Genomic DNA, 14,964 nt, shown 5'->3' with positions numbered 1-14,964 from the left:
ATTTGGATTAGTAACTAGGGTTGCCTGTATGCATATTGGAGGGGCAGGCACGCAGTATTCTGTAAATTATGTTAATAGGTTCCCTTTGTTCTAAGAATACAACCCATATAAAGGATGTACTTAAGACAAACACCTGGTCCATGGTCATGCCTCACTTTTTATTATATCAGAAGTTTTCAGAAGGAAAACCCAAAAAGGATCCCAAGTATCCTTCAGTCCTTGAAATTTAACTTCATTGGAACCAATGAACCTTACTTCCAAATCAAACTCTTACCTCATCCTTTTGTGAGACGAGGCACGTCTTGCAAGTTGGACTTTCTACTCTTCCTGTGTCTTCCCTCAAGGCAGTGCCTTTTGCTGTAATAATGCATTTTCTGAGCATCTAAAGTGTCCCCTGGTAGGGCATGTGCTGATAGTTTCTTCCATGCTGTTTTGTGGTCATATACTTCCCTCCCCTACAAGAAATTGCTCCTGTTGTAGATGCTCGACCTCATTGGCCATAGCGGGATAGAAGACCATTATTTATGGGCCCTCTGCACACATTAACATTCATTCCTGCAGGTGTCTCTTGAACCAGAACCTCAGGACATCTAACACAGCTAATCATTGGAAGATTCAGGGAAGACAAAAAGAGCTACTTTACGCCATGCATTTTTTTAGTGGAGGACTGGATATGAACTCCTGTGCAGGAGACATGCAGCAAAGTAGGAAGACAGTCTCTACATTAAAAGGGGTGGGGGATTATTCCAAAGGGTTGGAGAATAGCATAGGCAGCTAGGCATGCATGCTCAAGAAACAAAATTTCAAGATGCCTCTAGCTAAAAAGGTGGAGGTTTCATTTCATGTTAATTTGTGCCTGTATCTTCAATAAATAGCCCTGTCCCTGAGATTTAGAATCTAACTAATGAGAGATGTGTGGCTGTCACCAATCTACATTTCAGGACCACTTTTGGTCCAGGAAAGGGGGGAAATACAAGACCGTATAGAAATAGGACACTAATTTCTTCACCTGCTGCGTTTTGGTCTGTTAAAGGCAAAGGAGGAGGAGGAGGCCTCCTAAGGACCAGGCTTTGCCTGTGCCTTAGCCACCTACTTCTGGGACTCCCATCACACGGTCGTCCCCTGTGCCTGATGGGACAGAGGCAGCCAACACAACGCCCTCCAGACTGTGCTGAGGAGGAAGGCACTCAAAAAGCAGGCGCAAAGGCCAAAGCTGCTCTTGCAGCGGGACTCTTGCTGGACGTGGGAAACGTGGTTTCGTTGATCGCTTCTAGTGCCTGACTTCCAGCTTGCCCCCTGGCTGAGCCTGAGGGCCAGTTGCCGAGGCGGGCAGCCAGAGATGCGCCTCCGGCCGCGGGGCGGCGCTGCGGGGCCGTCCGGAGCAGCGAGGGCTTCCGAGGTCGCCGCCGGACTTCCGGTGCCTCCTGGGCGGGGTCGGGCTGCGCTGAGCTGCGCTTCCTTCCGGCGCCTCTTCCGCCCGTGCTCCCTCGGCTACCTCCCGGTCTTCCGCCCGGCCGCGCTCGCTGCTTTCATGGGTCCCCCCGGCTCCCTCGCCGCGCGGCCCTTCCGTTCCGCCCGCCGGCTCCCTCTCTGCCTCGCCCGCCATGCCCGGCTCCTCGTCGTCCCGGCGCGGCCCGGCGGCCTCGGCGCCGCACGTCTCGGTCTTCCCTTCCCCGCAAGAGCTGGGCTCGGCGCTGGCGCAGCTGGTGGCGCAGCGCGAGGCGCAGTGCGGGCCGGCCGGCCGCTTCTCGCTGGGCCTGGCCGGAGGCAGCCTGGTGCGCGTCCTGGCCCAGGAGCTGCCCGCCGCCGCCGCCTGCCCGGCCCGCTGGCTCCTGGCCTTCGCCGACGAGCGCCGCGTCCCGCTCAGCGACCCCGAGAGCAACTACGGCGCCTACCAGGTGGCCCTCGGGGGGGGCCCGAGGGGGAGGCTCTTTCGGGGGGCGGCGGGGGGCCGCGGACCCCGCCTTGGGGGGTTCGCCGCACCGGCCCAGACAGATCGGGCTGGCCCTCCGGGATATAGAAATGAAATAGTCACCTTGTTTTTACTAATTATATAGTGCCGTTGATGTACTTTACAGAATATTATAGATAAGCTAAAAAGAAACCAGCCCCTGCCCCGGGGGGCTTACAATCTAAATTTTAACAAGGGAGGAAAAAGAGGCAATTTATATGATGCTTTCATCACCTAGTACAAAAGTTGGAAAGAACCACCATAGATGGTTTTGTTGTTATGTGACCTGTGGTTACCTATTTCAGACGTACCTCCTTTCTAAAATTGCTGTACCTGAGGACCACATTGTTGTGATCAACCCTTCGCTACCAGTGGAAGAGGCAGCTGCAGATTATGCAGCAAAACTGAAAGAGGTACAGTTATGTGTTTTTTTCAGACAAGGTCCCATGTTGGGACAAAAAATCCTTGTGTGTTGAGAGTTAATGGACTGAGCTTATTTACCATTCATTGCTTAACTCGACATCTTAAATTCTGAGTTCCTGGCTAGAGCTCTTCCTAGTCTGCTCTGCTGCTCTGCATTAAATGGGCTGAGGGTCTTCTCAGTGGTGGCACCTCAGTTTTGGAATGCTCTCCCCAAAGAGCCATGCCTGGTGCCTATGTTAGGATTTTTTTGGTGCTAGATGAAAACCTTATTTTTCTCACTTTTCAAATTCAATTCTTTTTAGTTCTTAGAACTATTCTGCTTTCTTTCTATTGGTTTATAATTCTGTTTTTATTATTTGTGTGAGAGTTTTTTATGCGGTTGAATGGGTTTTTTATCCTTTTTGTTCATTTTGACCTGGTCCAACTTTTATATATGGATTAATATTTTGATTGAATTTGTAGTTTACTGATTTCAGTTTTTGAACTGTGCCCAGAAGATACAGTTTGTTGGGTCATCTGGAAACGCTAAATTAAAACAACCAAATAAAGTCACAGACCACCTAGTGGAATTTTTGATGAGCCAATAACATTGATTGTGATTAATTGGGTGGTGTGCGGAGCCTGGTGATCAACTTGTTCGCTTCAAGTTTCTCCTTGGCCCTATTTCAAAGCCACACTCTTTTTCTAAGAAATCTTGGGGTGGCAGGAAAGTGACGCTTCATGCAACACTGAGGTCAGTCAACAAGATGCAGAAGATGACCTCAAAAGGGAGGCTAGTGCTGCAGCAAAACCGAAGGTTGCAAGGGCTGTGTGTGTTGGCCAAGGGAGTTATTTGTTTCTCCCACGCTCGAATCAAGCCTTGTGCGGAGTTTTGGGCTGCGTTGTCATCAGTATGCCGATGACACCCAACTCTGTTGATGGATGGCCATCCTGACTCTGCCCCAGACACACTGACCAGATGTTTGGAAGCTGTGGCTGGATGGTTACGTGGGAGCCGGTTGAAGCTAAATCCTTCGAAGACAGAGGTCCTGTGGCTGGGACGGGGCGATATGGGATTGGGGGGGCAACTCCCATCTCTTGCGGGGCGCAATTAGTGCCAGCACCGTCCGTTAAGAGTTTGGGTGTAATCTTCGATACCTCCCTTTCCATGGAGGCGCAGATTGCAGCTATAACAAAGGCGGCATTTTTCCATCTCCGCCAAGCTAAGCAGTTGGCTCCTTACCTCTCTCGCCCTGACCTAGCCACTGTGATCCACGCAACGGTCACCTCCAGACTGGATTATTGTAACTCGCTCTACGTGGGGCTGCCCTTGAGACTGACCCAGAAACACCAGCGGGTGCAGAATGCCGCAGCGAGGCTCCTTACGAGGTCTTCGCTGCGAGATCACATTCACCCGGTGCTATACCAGCTGCACTGGCTCCCGGTGGAGTACAGGATCAGGTTTAAGGTGCTGGTTTTAACCTTTAAAGCCCTATACGGCCTAGGACCCTCGTGCCTACGGGACCGCCTCTCCTGGTATGCCCCACAGAGAAACTTACGGTCTTCAAATTAAAACATCTTGAAGGTCCCAGGCCACAGAGAAGTTAGGCTGGCCTCAACTAGAGCCAGGGCTTTTTCGGCTGCGGCTCCGATCTGGTGGAACACTCTGTCACAAGAGACCAGGGCCCTGCGGGACTTGACATCTTTCCGCAGGGCCTGCAAGACAGAGCTGTTCCACCAGGCCTTTGGCCAGGGCACAGCCTGACTCCCTCCCTCGGCAATATTCGCGGAGCTCTGGCCCAATGGGTGCCAGTGGCTTGAATTAATTAATTTTATAATGAATGATTTTAGAGTGTTGTTTATGCTGTACTTTTGTACTGTTTTATTGTTAGCCGCCCTGAGCCTGGCTTCAGCTGGGGAGGGCGGGATATAAATAAAATTTATTATTATATTATTATTATTAGAGGGATCTTCTAGTAATAGTCAGAAATATGCATCTCTCCTTGCTAAATGAATTGGGTCTCCCCCCCCTTGGCCCCCCCCTGACAGCTTGAAGACTGAAAGCACTTTGGAAAATTGCTGGTGGGAGGCAAGGTCTTCCCTCTAATGCATTTGAAGGTCGGCTGTCCCTGACGTGGACACACCAAGGAATTGGCTGCCTGGCACTAAGGTATTTTGGTGCCAGTCAAATACCTTTCCCCAGGCTTATTATCATCTTCCGATGATATTATCATGGCTTCTTCTTTTTCCTGCCATTAGGATTGCGATGCTGTTCCATTGCATTTTTACTTTTATTTTAAGCTCTGTAAAGCACAGTGATAATTGTATATTGAAGGGCAGTACTGAAAATGTGGTTAATAAATGTGTGTTCTCCCATTCTGTGTAGGCCTTCCAAGGCGAGGATATGCCTGTGTTTGACCTCTTGATCTTGGGAGTGGGACCAGATGGGCACACCTGCTCACTCTTTCCGGATCATTCTCTCTTGCAGGTGAGCCAGGGTGTGGAGCTGCAGTGAACTTTGATCATATAGAACATGGGTTGGCAAACTAAGGCCCGGGGGCCGGATCCAGCCCACCAGGCTCGTAAATCTGGCCTGCGGACTCTGCTGCCCGCTCAGTCAGTCTCCGTGTGCTGATCTAAGCCAGTGCGGTGCAGCATTTCCTTCAGAAGAAGCCATGGACGCCTCGCCGCGCGGGGACTGACCTCCGCGATGCTGGCATGCCTTTGGATTGGCTTCAGGAAGCTCCTGCAGCCAACCTGAAGCCACGGACACCTCTGCGCAACGCCCCTTCTTTGCCACTGAGGCGGCCGCATATGGCCAAGAGCCGAGTGGAAGGAAGCGGCAGCGGCAGGGAGGCTGCCTCCGCCACCCAGGCCAGTGGCGTGGGCTCTGCACCCCTGGCCGAGGCAGAGGACGGCAACAGCGACGCTGCCAAATACGAAGCAGCGGTGGCTGTGACGAGCGAGATGGACTCACAGAGCTCATTGGGCAGCCGCCACGGCAGCTCCAATGGCGAGCGCTGTGTTGACAAGTTCGGATTCCTCGTCTCCAACAGCAGAGACGGAGCAGAGCAGGAGGCGTGGGTGTTGCGCACTGGGCGCGCTTGCTATGGGCAGGGGCACTCTTGCCAGTTTCGTGAGAGGGTGGGTATAGGCTCACCTCGAGCCCGGGATTGGCTGGCCAGAATCAGGAGGCAAGTGGTATCGGTCCCCACCCCCCACCCCACTTTGTAGTAGCCTCAAGTGCTGCAGAGGTGCTCTCGCCATGCACAGGGGCACTGTTGCCATTCCGGGGATTGGCCTGTCTCTGTTCTTGGCATAGGTTCCTTCGTCGCCCCCCCCAAAATTGAGGGAGCCACCCCCCAAAAAAATTGAGGGAGCCACCCCCCCAAAAAAGTTGATGGACGTTGCCTTTTGGTGTGCACGTGTAAAGCACAATGCGATCGATTATACAGGGTGGGGCTTATTTGCCTCTCCCAATATTTTATTCAAGGTGGCACCCCATATTCTTGGGGAGGGGGTAGGTGGAAGTTTCTGTCTCACACACACTCAGCAGGGCACTCTTCCCATGGTCAGGAGGCACACTCTGTGCCAAGAATGATGAGCTGTGGTAGGAAAACCCCATGGAAGGGAAACTGTTTGTGGTGTGGAGACACTCTTTCTGTGGGCAAGGGTACCCTTCCCTGTTTGGGAGCTGGCTTGTGTCACTTTTTTGGGGGGGGGTAGGTGGTTGAGGGTGAATAGCTGGTGACTAAGTTTCTGTAACACACAAAACACATATACACCCCCCCCATGGAAAACGGACGGAGAGCGGGATTAAAATCATTCTTCATTTTAAATATTGTATTGTTTTTCCTATTTTTTGTGCACTACAAATACAATATGTGCAGCGTGCATAGGAATTCGTTTGTTTTCCCCCCTCAAAATATAGTCCGGCCCCCACAAGGCCTGAGGGACAGTGGACTGACCCCCTGTTGAAAAGGTTTGCTGACCCCTGTCATAGAATCACAGAATTGGGGGGGGGGACCCCAAGGGTCCTGCAATGCAAGAATCTCAACACAATGTCCCTCACCCAGTTTGAAACCAAATGTGCCTGCAGGTTTATTGCTGCTCCTCTCTTGACTGGGGAGCCTCAGGCCCAGGACCCATTGCAGCCCCCCAGGTCTCTCTGTCTCCCTTGGAACTCTCTCCAGGCTGCGCCCCTCACTGGCCCTGCTTTGCCCCCTCCTTGAGTTTATGTTTGTGTCCTTGAGCAGGATCCTGCCTCTTGCTTGCCTGGGTGCAGGATAGAGGGGTATGCATGACTGAGTGAGTAGTGCAGAAGCTAGACTCCTCTTCCAAAGCAGCATTCACATTTGTTGAGTCACACTCAGCCTGAAAAGGGTTCTCCACCCCTGTGTGAGCCATGTTCCTTTCAGAGGTCATGCCTCACAGCGTCTGAATAAGGATGAGGAAGTAGAAGGGGCTGCTGTCTATCTAGCTGGCTATTTTAAACTGCTGAGGGGAATCGGATTAAGGCTTACTGGTGTCTTGCTTTGTCCTGAAGGCAGGCTGCCTGACACATTTAAATTGGATTTTGTTCTGGCAGTGCCAAGTGGGAATTCATTGGGCAGCTGGGTCTTTGAGAGTGATGCTCTCCCACACTCGGAGCTGGCTACCCACTGAGCTTCTAGGTCAGATGTGGGGATACTTTCTGAGCCCAAGGACTACACTCCCTTCTGAGAAACCTCACAGTGCTTGGCAGGGCCAGAAGCAAAAGGGGGCTGAGTAATAAATGTGCATGCTACTTTTGTGCAGTAAGCACTTTGGGCCAAATTTAGTTAACCAATCTCGCTAGCAGAAGTCTGCACAAGGACTTTCCCCACTTCTCCTCTCCCACTGCCCAGTTGGTTAAGTGGGTTGGGCAGGAGAACCTCCAGAACAGCACACAAGGGGAGGAGAGGGGAGATAGTTCCATCAGACAAGCAGAAAGGCTTGCTCTCATAGAGTTGAAGTCCTCTTTCTGTGTCCTCCATCCAGGACACAAGACACATGATGAGGGTTCAAGTAGGCATTCTAGCCAGGCAAAAGCACCCAAAGAGAGTGCAGAGCTGGGCTGGTGAGGGGTGTGACTTGACACCTAGTCCCTCGGTTCCCCATTCCTGCTCTGTGTTAACCTCCAGATGTTGTTGGAGGACTCCAGCTCCAGCGGTTGTGGCCAGTGGAGATGGGAGCTGAGAGAGGTGGTCCCACGACCCCTGTAGGTTCCCCACCACCACCACTGTAGGTGGCTGCAAGGCATGACAAACTGATTGCCAGGGGAACAGATCTGGCAGGTGGTTAAACTGAATATTCTGGACACTTTCTTGTTATGTTATCTCAGATTTTGACCAGGTGTTTGCTCTCCTCCCCTTTCTCTTTGCCTTGCATCATCTGCTTTCATCGGACGGTGACTCTTGACTCCACCCCTTTTCCTCTTATTCAACTACCTTTACTCAAACAATTCCCTTAGGATATTTGAAGTTTTTTGAAACTAATCTTTAGGGACTATCAATCAATTTAAAGATGAGTTATTTAACCATCTGCCTCCTAACTGATCAATATATTAAATTAAATTTAAATACATTTGTATTGTATCAAAACGTCAATAGAGGTTGCTGTTTGAGATGTTGGAGAAACCACAAGGGGACTTTTCAGTTTAATAAATGGAGCTACCTGTCGGCTATTAGAAGGGAGAGTTTATTTGATTGTTGTTAGCCGCCCTGAGCCCGGCTCAGCTGGGGAGGGCGGGATATAAATAAAATTTATTATTATTATTATTTATTATAATATTTTCTTTTTCATTCCTTATTGCAATAACACACAAGAACCCAAATAACTTTAGAAATTAAACAGTGCAAACTCACAGCCTCTCAGATTGAAATTGCCCCCAACATTGAATCAGCTTAAGTTTTAATTGCTTAAATGTCTAGTTCAAACTTGCTGTTCTAGTGTTTGTGTACTAGTGTGTGTATCAGTGAAAATCTTGATCTATTTTTTTAAAAAGAAATCTCATCAAAGGTGCATTTGTTTTCTGACCTTTTGAAGTTTGGGAAAGTAAGAAAATAGCAAGTTTGGATATGGTTTTAAATGTACCTTGTAAATGTTGAAGTACATTAAATAGTCAACTCAAAAATATGTTTCGGCAGCCATAGGCAGTTGAAACACTCCAAAGTGGAATGAAATGGTTTCTAAACACTTCCTGTGTTTTGCTTTTGCTTCTGTTGAAACCCCTGTTTTAAAAAAGGAAATGGCATCACTTGCCTAGCAGAGATAGAAATACCAGAGCTGTTAGGTTCCAGCCTTGCATGTCCCTGAAATAATGTCTGATGAGGTGTCAGCATTACACTTCCAGGGGCCGGGACCACTTGCATCTCCCCCATTTAGGGCATGTTGATATTACTGCTTACAGCACTGCTGCTTCAGGTAAGTAAAGCTGATGTGAGTAAAGGGTGAGAAATCTCTTCTCTCTAATTGGGTTTTATACTGTGCCCTATCCCTGAGAGGCTTAGGAGTCAAACAGGATTGCTTGTATGTAACAGTTAAATGCTTGAGTAACTCCTTTTCCAAATGGGGTATTTCAGAAGCTTTTGCAACAAGAACGACTAAAAAATATGCAGAAACATTTCACCAAATTCAATATTAAACAAACCCCTAGCTGTTTAAACCATCTTGCTCATCCCAGGGCACTTCCTTGCAGATTTCTTTGGGGGGGGGGGATTATGGATGCACTCATTTAGTTTATCAAGCCTGCAAGCCACTCCCCATCTAAGCCTGTTCTGCAGATGTGCCACACACACACAGACACACACACACCCAGTGTTGTTGCAGCACTTCCCCTCTTTTGGCTGTCCTCTCCCTTTGTTCCTGTGCCCATTTCTGTCTGTTCAGACAGCATGTATTTGGAGAAGCAAGAAAATATCAAACGAAGCTGGAATCAGTATCAATCTTTTAGGTGCCAGCCCCCCTTTCCCAAGTTGACAAATATTCCCAATTCCTAGCTGCAATTGTTGCTGCATCTAAGTGCATGGGCAACCAGATTCCAGGGCTTTCTCAAGTCTGGAGTGCTCCCAGGACTTCCATTTGCTGTGAAGTGCTTATGGCTACATATATAGTCATGTCAAATTTCCTCTTTTGCACTTGTGTTTAAATCTCACTCAACCTTTCTGTGTACCCGGCCACCTTGCTTCATTTCTGGGTGAAGATATAAATTTGCATGCATTCTTCACATTCTTTAAAGATGACTGGCCGGCTGGCTCTCAAGACTGGTTACTCTGCATGGATGCTATGGAGGCTTGAATACCAGTGTCTGCCCAGTTAAAATATCTAGGCTTGCTCTTCAGAACAGGTGCTTGGCTGATGCCACAGGTTGCCAGTAATGTGCCTGAGAATAGCTTTGGGGAGATCCTTTTCAATTATGGGCTTGGCACAATATGGTGTAGGCAGGGCTGTGACAGAACACCCCTAATCTCCCCTCCCTCCCTCTTTCCTGTGGCAGGAGCGGGAGAAAATAGTGGCTGCCATTAGCGATTCTCCAAAGCCACCTCCGGAGCGCATTACGCTGACCCTCCCAGTGTTGAACGCGGCTCGCAGCGTGGTGTTTGTGGCCACTGGGGACAGCAAGGCTGCCGTGATTAAGGTAACATGCATCCTGTGGCTTCTTTCTCACAGGTTTGGAGGTGCGCTGGATTCCACCCTGGGAAAGAAGAGAATGGATTTCTTGTGGGGGGGTGGGTCAGGAATACCCAGAGCTAGGAAACTCAGTACTGGTAGGTTTTTACCTGGGGTGGGGTACCTGTGGTCCTGAGTCCATTTTTGGATTACAGCTTCTAGCATCCCTGGACATTGGCCATTCCAGCTGGGGTTGATGGGATTTAGAGTCCCAACAAGGTCTGGAGAGCTTCAGCTTCTCCTGCCCTGGTTTATCTGTGGAGGAGTTAAACAGAAGTGTTTCAGAGTTAAATCAGATTTTTGACTGAATCAAACAATAACCTCCTAAAGATGCAACATGTTGAGTGTTTTAGAATTTACCTGTCTTAGAATTCCCCAGGAAAAGAATACACATCATCCTTGACAGAGCAATTGCATGAGGATGGTGAGGCTGTTGGGAACACACCTCTTGGCTTTTTCTGGGTTCCTAGAGAAGCAGCAGTGGAGCCACATGGCAGCAGCCTCTTCTTAAAGCAACACTGGCTTGTTTCTTCCAGCATTAGCTGCTTTTGTCTGGGAGAGGAGAACAGCTTCAACCTCATTAAATGCTTGAAAGAGGTGTTCTAAGCCAGCCTGGCATGTGGCCTGATAGGAGTAATCAAGTTAGTATTGTCCACACCTGCAGCAGGGAACTGGCGGCCCTCCCGGCATTGCTGGACTGTCTCCCACCATCCCTGGCCCTTAGCCAGGCTGCCTGGGACTGGTGGCACTTGAGAGGCCAGTAACATCTGGATGGGTGCAGGATTCCCACCCTTAGCATACTGCGGCTGCAGCAGCTCTCCAGGGATTTGGACGAGGAGATGCCAGGAATGGAAGGAGGGGCTTTTCTGCATGTAAAGCACGTGCTTCATTATTAAGCTATGGCTCTCTATTTTATAATGGGTTTTTTTAAAAAAGTAAATCTCTTTAAGATGTTTTCATGGGAAATAATTCACAAAATAATAAATAATACTTTGCCCCGCAATTTCATGTTCTCTCTCCCCACTCTGATTATTCAAATTCATTAACTTCTGCAGGCTGGATTCATTTTGTGTAATTCTGTTTCTGTTAGTTTGGGGGCCGAGGGAGCTTATGAAGAGAACCGGAGGCCCAGCCCTCGCCACTGGTTGTCTTATCTTTCCAGAAGCATTTAGAGTTTAAAAACACCCCTTTTGTTCAAACTGCTGCCTCTGCTACACCCTACCAACCTACCTGGTTTCCAAAGGCATGTCTGATTCAGTAGATATCAAGGCTGCTAATCATGCAGTTTTGGGTTTGAATTCTGATTCTTATCTTTTGTTGGAGATGTGGTGAGGGAAATCTCTGTAACGTCTACATTTTGAGTACTGTGCTAATCATTAAGTTCCAAGTGATTAGCTTCTAACATCCTGTTTTTTGGGACAGCGTATTTTGGAAGGTGATGAAGAGAACCCACTGCCAGCTGCCCTGGTCCAACCCCACACTGGGAAGCTGTATTGGTTTCTGGATGAGCCAGCTGCAAAGGAGTTGACAATTCCCTTTGAGAAGCACTCCATCTTGTAGAAGCTCATGTTTCAGATTGGGGAGAGCCCATCAAATGCAGGTTGTGGGGTAGAGCCCAGCCTGCCAACATTCCAGGTCACGGTCTCCACATCTGGTCGTAGCGCTCAGGAGCGGCACTAAACTAACACTGTTTCCCCCCCCCCCTTCCTTCCTCCTCTTAAAAAAATTAATGAAGTGATACATTTGTGGAGCACTGTGTAACCAATATAATTATTTCTTTAGCCAGGACAAAGTGTGAAATGGGGGTGGGGGGACACTTGGGTCCAGCTACTAGTTGTAAACAGAGTTGCAGGGAACAGCATTACAGTCTTTTATCATGTGAACAGTCTAATGTGGTGTAAAGTGAGTGCACAATTAAAGATGTAAAGTACAGCCGCTCCATGTTGGCACTGTGTGTTCCTCTCTTCCTTGTGTGATTTTTCTTTAATATGGGGACAAGAGTGAAGTCTCTTCTGCATTGACACTCATTATATATGGATGCTGGGTCAGTGCACATTTAACATACAGGGTACTAGCAGAATTTATATGGCCCTTGGTTGCAGTGTATTTGCAGGGCAGTTGGGGTCAACTTTGGCTGGCAAGACTCAGTTGAAAACATGTAGATGGGAGAGGTAGAGAGGACGTGAAATGCAATGGAACCAACTCACCAAAGCTCTGCAGTGACATCTAAAGTCTACAAGCTTCTAAACGGAGATAAAGAATGTACAGGAGCATCTTGAGAGGTTAACAGAAAAGCACAGCCAGATGACTGCAAGCCATGTCCACGTTTGGCTGGCACTGCTGCTTACAGCTGTCAAAGGAAAAGATGTTCCATAGCCCTTCCCTGTGGGAGGAGGCTGAGCAACCCAATGGCCTGCACAAGAGGGGGAGCACAGGAGCTCATCATGTTAGCCTCCCAGTGACACCCCCAGGGAAAGAAAAAGCAAAAAAAAGGCAGGCAGCTTTGTTGCTCCATTATTTACATATCCCAGAGAACAGCAGTCTTTGTAGTGTCAGTCATAGAATAGTGAAACAGGTGGATAAGCAGGTAAGTACATTGCTTGGAAGTCCTGGGTTCACATCCCTGATCACCCATGAAGGTCCTCTGGGCCAGTCACTGTTTGAACCTAGCCTAACTAAGGTCGCAACTGCACCTTGCTTTTAAAGCAGCATTATACTACTTTAACCGTCATGGCTTTCCCCAAAGAATCCTTGGAACTGTAGTTTAATCCCCTGAGTCCTTATGTCTAGTGCTTTCCAGCCTTATAGGGTTTTTTGCGGGGGGGGGGGGATGAGTGAGTGAGAGAGAGAATCCTAGGGATCCAGACTTCTATACAAAAGAAAAAGGCCCACTTCACAGTGAAAGGCAAGTCCTGGTCCCACTCTATTCTAACTGGGTCAGACCACACCTGGAGACCTGGGTCCAGTTCTGGACCCCACAATTTAAGATTTGTGCATAGAAGGGTGACCAAGATTACCAGGCATCTGCAATCCAAGCCTTATGAGAAATAGTTGAAGAAGCTGGTGTGTTTAGTCTGGAAAAGAGGAGGCTGAGAGGAGATATGAGAGCCATCTTCAAATCTTTTCAGGGAAATCTGTCCCATGGAAGAGGCAGCAAGCTTGTTTGCTCCTGCTGGAGGGTAGGACTCGAACCCATGGCTTCAAATTGCCAGAAAGGAGATTCCAGCTAACTTTCTGATGGTAAGAGCTGTTTGACAGAGGAACGGTCTCCCTTGGGAGGTTGTGGACTCTCCTTTCTTGGAGGTTTTTAAGCAGAGGTTGATAGGTGTGGGGTGCTCTTGGATTTTTTCATAGAGTATGGATGCAATGTGTGCAACAATGCAGTTCTCCCCTTATTTACTCAGAAGGGGGTAGGGAAATCCACTGTTGAAAGTGGCTTTCATTATTATTATTATTATTCCCTGCCCATCTGACTGGGTTTCCCAAGCCACTATGGGCGGGTTACAGCATATATAACAGCATAATAAACATTACACATTAAAAGGCTTCCCTCTACAGGGCTGCCTTCAGATGTCTTCTAAAAGTGTATCTCCTTGACATCTGATGGGATGGTGTTCCACAGGGAGGGTGCTACTGCCAAAAGGAAAGTGCAAGTTCCATGCATCACACAAGTTCTAGATGGCCATTTGCCATGGTTGCTTCAGTTGAGATCCCTGCATTGCAGGGGTTGGACCACATGACCCTCAGGGTCCCTTCCAACTCTACCATTCCGTGAGTCTATGATCCTATGAGTTATGCAGTTAACTGAGATACAGTGTGCAAGACTTTCCCCCTGCTTTGCCCCCTTGACCTTTATCCTGCTCTTCCTGCTCTGGCAAAGCTTTTCTCCATCGTTTTGCCACATTTAGCTTCAGCTGCTTCATTGTTGACCAGCTCAGCTGCTGCTGAATGCACAGGCATATCGACAGCAAAAAGAGAGAGAGAAGGCAGCTCTTGTAGGACATTCTAGTATATATTAGGTAAAGGGACCCCTGACCATTAGGTCCAGTCGTGGCTGACTCTGGGGTTGCGGCGCTCATCTCGATTTATTGGCCAAGGGAGCCGGCGTACAGCTTCCGGGTCATGTGGCCAGCATGACTAAGCCGCTTCTGGCAAACCAGACCAGTGCACAGAAACGCCGTTTACCTTCCCGCCGGAGCAGTACCTATTTATCTACTTGCAGTTTGACGTGCTTTCGAACTGCTAGGTTGGCAGGAGCAGGGACCGAGCAACGGGAGCTTACCCTGTTGTGGGGATTCGAACCACCGACCTTCTGATCGGCAAGCCCTAGGCTCTGTGGTTTAACCCACAGTGCCATCCAAGTCCCTCCTAGTATATATTACTCATTTATTTTTTTAAAAAATTATATGCTGCTATTCATAAAAAAGGGATGCAGGTCGCACTCTGGGTTAAACCACAGAGCCTAGGACTTGCCGGTCAGAAGGTCGGCGGTTCGAATCCCAGTGGCGGGGTGAGCTCCCATGTATAGACTCCTATGTATAGACTCTTTTTAGAATGGGAGGTGAAAGATGAGGAGGTAAAAGAGATCATGATTAAGTGGGTGAAAGATATTGGTAGGAACATCCAATTATCAGCATGGGAAAGATTGTGGAACAAAACATGGAAATACACGGCCTGTTGTACACTAAAGGAAAATATTTTGAAGATGTTCCACAGGTGGTATATAACTCCCAGCAAACTCCAAAAAGTATAAAATGAGATCGTAACACTTGCTGGAGGTCTGGTGGGATTGAAAAAAAAAAGGGGGGATTTTTGGGATATTATATAAGAGGAGCTGAAGAATTTGTTTTGTTTTGTTTTAATAATTTTTCATTAAACTTCCAATTTATAACAAATCAAAACATAATCCAATTCAAAATAAT

At 48.4% G+C, this 14,964-nt stretch overlaps 1 protein-coding gene and 1 long non-coding RNA gene across 2 annotated transcripts; one reads left to right on the top strand and one right to left on the bottom strand.

Annotated features, from left to right (window-relative positions):
• Positions 1-1,471: 1,471 nt before the first annotated feature.
• PGLS (6-phosphogluconolactonase) lies at positions 1,472-11,977 on the top strand. Its single transcript, XM_083486764.1, has 5 exons — positions 1,472-1,898; positions 2,257-2,364; positions 4,740-4,841; positions 9,870-10,010; positions 11,465-11,977. The coding sequence occupies exons 1-5, from the start codon at positions 1,605-1,607 to the stop codon at positions 11,600-11,602; spliced, it is 783 nt and encodes a 260-aa protein (XP_083342890.1). The 5' UTR covers positions 1,472-1,604; the 3' UTR covers positions 11,603-11,977.
• Positions 8,164-11,458, bottom strand: LOC310699171. Its single transcript, XR_014521964.1, has 2 exons — positions 10,153-11,458; positions 8,164-10,067 (listed from the first exon to the last, which is right to left on the bottom strand). It is a non-coding gene; the product is annotated as an uncharacterized lncRNA (long non-coding RNA).
• Positions 11,978-14,964: the final 2,987 nt, after the last annotated feature.

This window comes from Podarcis liolepis, assembly GCF_965112155.1.
Source record: "Podarcis liolepis genome assembly, chromosome: 2".
In the NCBI taxonomy this organism is placed as follows: domain Eukaryota; kingdom Metazoa; phylum Chordata; class Lepidosauria; order Squamata; family Lacertidae; genus Podarcis; species Podarcis liolepis.
The sequence above is the reverse complement of the archived record's forward strand: the minus strand, read 5'-3'. Positions and strand labels throughout refer to the sequence as shown.